Source organism: Erythranthe guttata, chromosome 11, assembly GCF_056151865.1.
Source record: "Erythranthe guttata isolate IM_541 chromosome 11, IM_541, whole genome shotgun sequence".
Lineage (NCBI taxonomy): Eukaryota > Viridiplantae > Streptophyta > Magnoliopsida > Lamiales > Phrymaceae > Erythranthe > Erythranthe guttata.
Genome location: NC_142543.1, coordinates 14,654,100 through 14,661,856, shown reverse-complemented (window position 1 = coordinate 14,661,856; position 7,757 = coordinate 14,654,100). Strand labels below are relative to the sequence as shown.

General features: G+C 34.6%; 1 protein-coding gene across 1 annotated transcript; it reads left to right on the top strand.

The window, feature by feature from the left end:
* Nucleotides 1–4,252: 4,252 nt before the first annotated feature.
* On the top strand, nt 4,253–7,142 carry LOC105964355 (wall-associated receptor kinase 2). Its single transcript, XM_088825335.1, has 3 exons — nt 4,253–5,277; nt 5,392–5,559; nt 5,667–7,142. The coding sequence occupies exons 1-3, from the start codon at nt 4,329–4,331 to the stop codon at nt 6,857–6,859; spliced, it is 2,310 nt and encodes a 769-aa protein (XP_088681461.1). The 5' UTR covers nt 4,253–4,328; the 3' UTR covers nt 6,860–7,142.
* The last annotated feature ends 615 nt before the right edge of the window (nt 7,143–7,757 follow it).

Here is a 7,757-nt window from a genome sequence, read left to right as displayed (position 1 = left end):
ATGATCATGGATTAGGGGTTTCATGTCTTTGACTAAATTTGGTAAATGCTAATACTTTTAACACAAAGACTTTTCTAACAATTAGATTTATCCTTGGGGTAACATTTGCTAAAAACTCCAAATATTTCTCTAAGTTTCCATGATAATATTTGAAGAAAACGTGTAGAAATTATTCTATATAAAAATTTAAAATTATTTCTTCTTTCTTAATTATTTTTCTTAAAAAAAGAAAGAAAAGTCTTTTCTTATTCCATAAGAAATATTTACTAAATAATCTTTAGTGTGTCATTTCATCAACTCAAATAATTTATTGTAAATATTTAAATGAGCTTTTAGCAAGCGCTACCCTTGTGATAAGTCTAATTGCCAACCTATATAAAAACAATTTGCATTTACCCCATATGTTAACAAGTCAAAGACACATGCCCCCTTACCAACAAATCGTGTATTGCATGCACAGTTTGTGCGGTTTGTGTTTGTTTTTATGATGTGAAAAGTCTTAAATGCCCCTTGAAATTCTTTTTTTTTTAATAAATAAAAATTCAATGAACTTAAATATAAATAATCCAAATTTTTTGATCCAATTGCATATTTTAAACAATTCTTCAAACCAAGTGCAACAGTGATGCCGCCCCCTTTCTTTCGTCACCGTCTCCATCTCCATCTCTCCAGGCGGCGAGACAACCAGATGAGTCATCTCCGCATCGCCGCCATCCGGCAGATATGGTGTCGCCACCAAGCATGAAGCATGGTGCACCAATCATTTTTTTCTCCAATTACATTATGCCAATAGAAACTTCAGATCTTCCTTTCTTTGTCGGGGATTTCCAAAGGGTTTTTTTTGCTGTAAAAACTCTATCTTCAAACCGGTATGAATCCTAGAGATTCAAGACTCAAGAGTACATGTTTCTTCAACTGTCGTTCCTCTTTCTTTTTCTCCGTTCCTCTTTATTTTTTTCCTCTTAGAATTGATGAAATGAAAATAGAGGGTAAATAATTGATTTTTGGGATTATTTTGTAGAACCCCCCTTCATTTCCAAATTATATAGAACTAACTACCAAGTGGATTACACTTTAGGGGAAACCCCCCTCATTCCGAACATATTTTGACGATACCCCCCTGGGCACCCTGAAGTCCATCTAATACCCTTTTAAAATCAGTTTTAAACCTTAGCCACTCACGTTTCGGTCTCTCTCTTCTTCTCCCAAATTCAAAATCCCGTCTCCACAAACCTCCCACCGGCGAAATTGCTTCCCGGAGTCATAACTCTCTCTCCGGTGGTCGGAATTCGATGGTTTAACTACCGTTGGATTCCTCTCGTCGTGCTCTTTCTTTTGGTGATGACTTCATTCAGTTTGGAGCGCAGATTTGTTTCTGCAATTTTTTTTTCATTCGACGACGGTGGTCTTGCCGGAGGTGTATTTTGTGTTCCATCAGTCGAAATATGACGGGCTACCCACTGTTGGATTCCTCTCGTCAAGATCTATATTTTGATGGTAATTTCGTTATTTTTATGTTTTCAAATTTATTTCTATACTTTTTTGCATTTGTGGGCGCGCGGAAGAACTGTGGGTGGTTAAAAGCGGCGGCTAGGGTTTTGGTAGGGCGAGGGGTGTAATGAGTCACTGTTTGTTTGATTTAAAATCTGTAGCATTTCCCATCAATAACCTCTCTCTCTATCTCTCGATCTCTTAGTGTTTGTTGATTTTTGAGTGTTTTGATGTTTCTTCAAATTTTGTTGATTTGCACTAAAGTAATTAATTTTTTTTTTTTTGATTTTGCAATTGCAGCTTAATGCAAGCCATTGATCCTCTCCTGAAGGTGTCAAAAATTTGGTTGAAGTTACATCTGCTTCAAGTTACAATATTCAACAGACTGTATACATTACTATACATTGCTATACATTACTATATATTACTATACATATAGTAACATGTAGTTACATATGCATATATTTGTATATTTTCGATTTGTATTTTATTGGTTCTGAAGTCATTTATAATAAAAATATTGAAATTTGTAAATTTTTGTTGGGGTTTATGAATTTCTTTTGTATAAGCCAGTATTCTTGTGTGTATACAATTGATCGACTAAAAATATGGGGTAAAAAACGAGCATAACTACGAATTACTATGGGTACTAAAGTTACATGTAGTTATATTCAGTACAGTAAACATATTGTTTTGAAAATAAAAAAAAATATAAAAAAAAATTAAAAAAAAAATTAATTTTTTTAAATAAAAAAAATTAAAAAAAATAAATATATTTATAAATTTAACAAACAGGTTTATTATTAAAAAAAATAATAATAATAAATAAATCAGCGAAAATGATATATGCAGGCCCAGAAATGTTGAATGTAGTTTGGCCGAAAATTACATATAAGGGTAGTATAATACTTTCGCTTCTTCAGGGGTTATGTCAAAGGATGATTTGGGCTTGGGTTTATACCTAGTTTATTTGGTGGCTATGGGGTTATGTAAAATAACCCCTTGATTTTTTTAAGATTGATGGGTGGCATGGGGCAATGGTGGAGATAGCAGTGTATATATCGGTGGTGATTGAAGAGATCAAATCAATGGCGGAGACTCTCGTCTTTTCAAGAAACACCGTGTTAGTTGCAGGTTGGTGTTGTGGTTTGCAACTTGGGGATTTCATCGGGGCTGGGGATTATGTTCTTGAAGTGAAATGAGAGGGTGGGCGTTTCCGATTTGCAGCGGCAATGGCAGAGGTTGTGGTGAGAGATGAAGAAGATGATGACGTGTTTTTACTTGTTTTTTTTTAGGGTAAACTGCATAAAACCACCTGTGTTATGGAAAATCTACACCAAATCCCCCTGTGTTAATTTTATTGCATAGAATCCCCCTGTGCTTTATTTTATCTTGCATGAAATCCCCTATTCCGTTAACAATTAACACCGTTAACTATTTAGGGGATTCCATGCACGTTTTTCATAACACAAGGGGGTTTGATGCATGTTATTTACAATGCAAGTGGAATTTATGTAAATTTATTTATTTATTTAAATGTTAATTTTTTTTTTAAATTAAGTCAAATATACTTATTCAATTTTTGAAAGTCGAATTTTTAAAATTATTAATATAATTATTTATATCAAAATTATATCCGAATTTTCATATTATTTATATTCTTTGACATATAATACATCCAAGATAAATTATACAAATATATATAACAATATTGATTTTATAAGTATATAATTTTGATTTTTTTAAAATACATTGATAAAATACTTTTTTTATTCAAAATTGGAAATTTCCAAATTTTTTTATTTAGTTTCAATTTTGATGCAATTGTTTTTTCTTTTAAGAAGTTGAATCAAATTTTGGAAATCCAAATGAGGAAAACAATGTTCTAAAATTTAAAAAATTGAATTGGAAATGGCAAAATTACAAAAAAATAAAAAACAATTGTTAGAAATTTCATCCTTATCATTAGTTTTTAATTTTTTTATATTGCAATTGAATATATGTGTTTGACTTAATTTAAAAAAATAATTCAAATTTTAAATAGATAAGTATTTTTGCATAAATCCTCATATATTGAAGAAAATATCCTCCAAACCCCCTTGCGTTATGAAAAAATTGCATGAAACCCCCGAAATAGTTAACGGTGTTAATTATTAACGGAATGGGGGATTTCATGCAAAATAAAATAAAACACAGGGGAATTCTACGCAATAAAGTTAACGCAGGGGGGTTTGGTGCATGTTTTCCATAACACGGGGGGGTTTTATGCAGTTTACCCATTTTTTTAAGTACTTTCTGTATTTCTAATGAAGGGTAATTTAGACATTTAATGTAAGTCAACGGGATTATTTCGGATAGGGAGCTGTGGGCTAAATAAAACTCATTATAGAGGGGTCAATGCTAATTGTTTTAACATAAGGACTTTTCTGGTAATTAGACATTTCACGGGGTCTGTGTAATTAACTCTATTTAAATATGTAAGCTGACAACTAAGAGTGCTGGTTAAAAAAAAAAGATAGAGATGGTTGACAATCTTGCGGGACTTATGGGTTAATCATTTAAATTAAATTTTGCAAATATTAATACTCATATTATTGAGGTTTAGTTTGACAGTGTCCTAAATACAACTTGCTTCAACAATTAGTTAATGTTATTCTTACAAAATCTATTGATATTTTATTATGCATACATTTCCACTGACAGCTATTATCGTGCCAATTATATTTTTATATGTTATGACTAAGGTAACATGATGCCTAGTATGAAGATTGAAGACAATCAATATTCTGGTTGGATATTAGCTAGCTCAAAATCACCGGCAACCCACAATATTTTGAATGCGTTATAGCACCCTAATAATGTTAACAAAAATTCTTCTATTCTCTCTTCTTCTCTTCCATTTTGCACCGGTCAAATATGCAGTGGCAGTTTCCAATCAAACCAGCACCGGGAGACCTCCATCAACTATCACAAAAGGCGTCAACATAACAAAGCCAGGCTGCAAAAGCATGTGTGGGAATTTAATTGTTCCATATCCATTCGGCATCGGCTCAAATTGTTCAATACACCCTTCATTTGATATCTACTGCGATAATTCTTTCAATCCTCCAAAGCCACTGATCTTCAATGGAATATTGGAAATGGAAGTTACTGATATAACAGATTCACAAATCAGGATCAAGAACTATATGGCTGTCACCTGTTACAACAAAACAGGCAACGTGACCAGGGAAGACCTAGTCGACGACACCCAGATAGAGCCACCTTTTAGCATATCTGATGCAAACAAGTTCACAACTGTCGGATGTGATGATATTGGCCTACTATTCGGGCTTGAAGGTGCTAATTCGACCAATGGGTGCATTTCCACTTGTTCTTCAAGAGAGCAAGTTCTTGATGGTTATTGCAATGGTACCGGCTGTTGCCAGACCTCAATACCAAGGGGCCTAACAAGACTTTATGCCTCCCTAGACACCATTCATAAACACATTAATGTGTGGTCCTTTAGCCGTTGTGGTTATGCATTTCTTGCAGAGCAGGATACCTTTATATTTCATTCCTCTGACCTTGATGACGTCACTTTTGAAGAACGAATCATTGAGAATGTCCCAATAGTTCTCGATTGGGTGATTCGGAACGAAACATGTGATGAAGCTCGGAAATTCGATGATTTTGCATGTCACAAGAACAGTACCTGTGTCGACTCCACCACCAGTGTTAATGGATATAACTGCATATGTTTCCAGGGATATGAGGGCAATCCGTATCTAGAACCAGGCTGCACAGGTAGTTTTCTTTTGGCATTTTACACCACACCTACGATATTATGCCCGTTAGAATTTTTTTTTTTTTTGATGTTTTGAGAAGCGGATTATTACGATGTTCATTTCTGAATTTCAGACACAAACGAATGTGAGAATAGTCCATGTGTATCAAATGCCATATGCACTAATTCTCTTGGTAGCTATAATTGTTCATGTCCTCGTGACTTCATGGGTGATGGCACCAAAGTTGGCACTGGCTGCTATAAAAATAAAAGGCACATCCCAACTCTCACGTTGTCATTAGGTACCCATGATTGATAAACATCAATTCAATGTCTTTATTCTTTCTTTGCAATTTTGTTGGATGACAATAATGATCAAATATTAGGATTTCAAAATGTGAATCTTCAGGTATCGGTTTAGGCTTCATGGCTGTGATAATTGGCATTACTTGGATATACTTTACCATCAAGAAGAGGAAACTCATGAAACTACGACATAAATTCTTCCACCAAAATGGTGGATTTTTATTGAAGCAACAATTATCATCAAATGAGAGTAATATGCAATCAACTAAAGTATTTTCTGCTCAAGAGCTTGAGAAGGCTACCAACAATTATTCCGAAGATCGAATACTAGGTCGAGGTGGTTATGGGACAGTTTACAAAGGGATACTAAGTGACCAACATGTTGTTGCAATCAAGAAATCTATAAAACTGGATGAGAGCCAAGTAGAGATGTTCATAAATGAGATGGTTATTCTGACTCAGGTTAACCACAGAAATGTGGTGAAACTAATGGGGTGTTGTTTGGAGACTGAAGTACCTTTGTTAGTGTATGAATACGTCTCAAAAAATACACTATATTACCATATCCACAACAGTGGAGGAATGCCATGGTTTTCTTGGGAAAATCGGTTGAGGATCGCCGCAGAGGCGGCCGGTGCACTTGCCTATCTTCATTCTTCAGCAGGAATGCCGATTATCCATAGAGATGTTAAATCTCCCAATATATTATTGGATGAGTTCTACACTGCAAAAATAGCAGATTTTGGAGCTTCAAGACTGATTCCTATTGATCGAACACGAGTGACAACTCATGTACAGGGAACCTTTGGTTACCTTGATCCTGAGTATTTCCGTACAAGTCAACTGACTGAGAAAAGTGATGTATATAGCTTTGGGGTGGTGTTGGCTGAGCTTCTGACAGGTAGAAAACCCGTGTGTACTGAAAAGAGTGAAGAAGAAATTAGCCTGGCTACTTACTTTGTAGAGTGCGTGAAGGAAAATCGGTTGTTCCAAATTATTGAGCCACAAATTATGAGGGAAGGGAGTTTGGAGCAAATCAGTTCAATGGGTGAGGTTGTTAAGAGATGTCTCGAGTGGAAAGGGGAAGAAAGGCCAACTATGAAAGAAGTGACAATGGAATTAGAGAGGTTGAGAAAGTATAATATTCAGTCCCACAAACAAGAAGAAAAAATCCCTCATGGAAACATTGGTGAGCAGCAACCTGATCTATATCCAGTTCCACGGAATCCTGATTTCAGATCTGGACAGTACAGTATTGAGAGTCAGTTGTTCCATGCAATCAATAGCCCTCGCTAATCAGAAAGAACAAAGAGATTATTCAGGCGCTATGGTTTTTCCTATGAGGCTCTTTCTTAATTCATGTTTTTCCTATATTATTCTTCTACTATATATGATTTTCCTGTTAGCAACTTGCGTACTCATATGTTGGGAAACAATCATTTTTCTTCTGATGATTATAATTTGCATGTTAGCAATTTACATACCCAAAGGTTGAAAAACCAATATTTTTTATGACACACTCTCTTGTTGTATTGAGCTTTTGAATTTGTTGGTTGTATCAAACTCTGATGATTATTTTTAGTATCTTGCTTTTGTTGTAAGAATTTAATGTTCCTGGTAATGTTGGTCTAGATCATTAGGGGTTTATGACAAGACTTTTCAGCAGTATAAGTCCATGTATATTATCTTATGCATCAAGCATGTTTGTCTTCCCCAAATTTACTTAAAACCCTTAAACTTGATTTTGTTAGCAGTGAATTTATAAAAGCATGAAAGCGTGTTATGTAGCACATATTGAGGCATTTTAATCTTTATGAAGCATACGAAAGAAAGAAAGAAAAGGCATCCGTTCATACCATATACCTTTATAGAACAACAAAGCTCATATTCTAATGGAAGGGTAAAATTGTCACAAAAAGATCAAAAAATTTGTTCAAAGTGCCACATCATCCATGTTGGACAGAAAGACTAACAAATGCTAACAGCAAGGGCCATTTTGTCGCATTTCATAGTTCGGGGGTAAATGCGACAGTGGTCATAGTACAGGGGTACAAATTGTATTTAACCCTTATTTGTATTATCACTAGCACTAGCACTAGCACTAGCACCAACACCAGTATGGCTATCAGTATCAGTATCACTATTAATATTAGTACTAGTAGTATATTAGTATGCGTATGAGTATGAGTATGAG

What these genes read in the sequence shown, in the direction of transcription:
- LOC105964355 (XM_088825335.1), top strand. Translation starts at nt 4,329, where the DNA reads ATGCGTTATAGCACCCTAATAATGTTAACAAAAATTCTTCTATTCTCT. An exon ending in TCTAGAACCAGGCTGCACAG is followed by an intron (nt 5,278 to 5,391) that starts GTAGTTTTCTTT and finishes TCTGAATTTCAG; the next exon opens with ACACAAACGAATGTGAGAAT. An exon ending in AACTCTCACGTTGTCATTAG is followed by an intron (nt 5,560 to 5,666) that starts GTACCCATGATT and finishes GTGAATCTTCAG; the next exon opens with GTATCGGTTTAGGCTTCATG.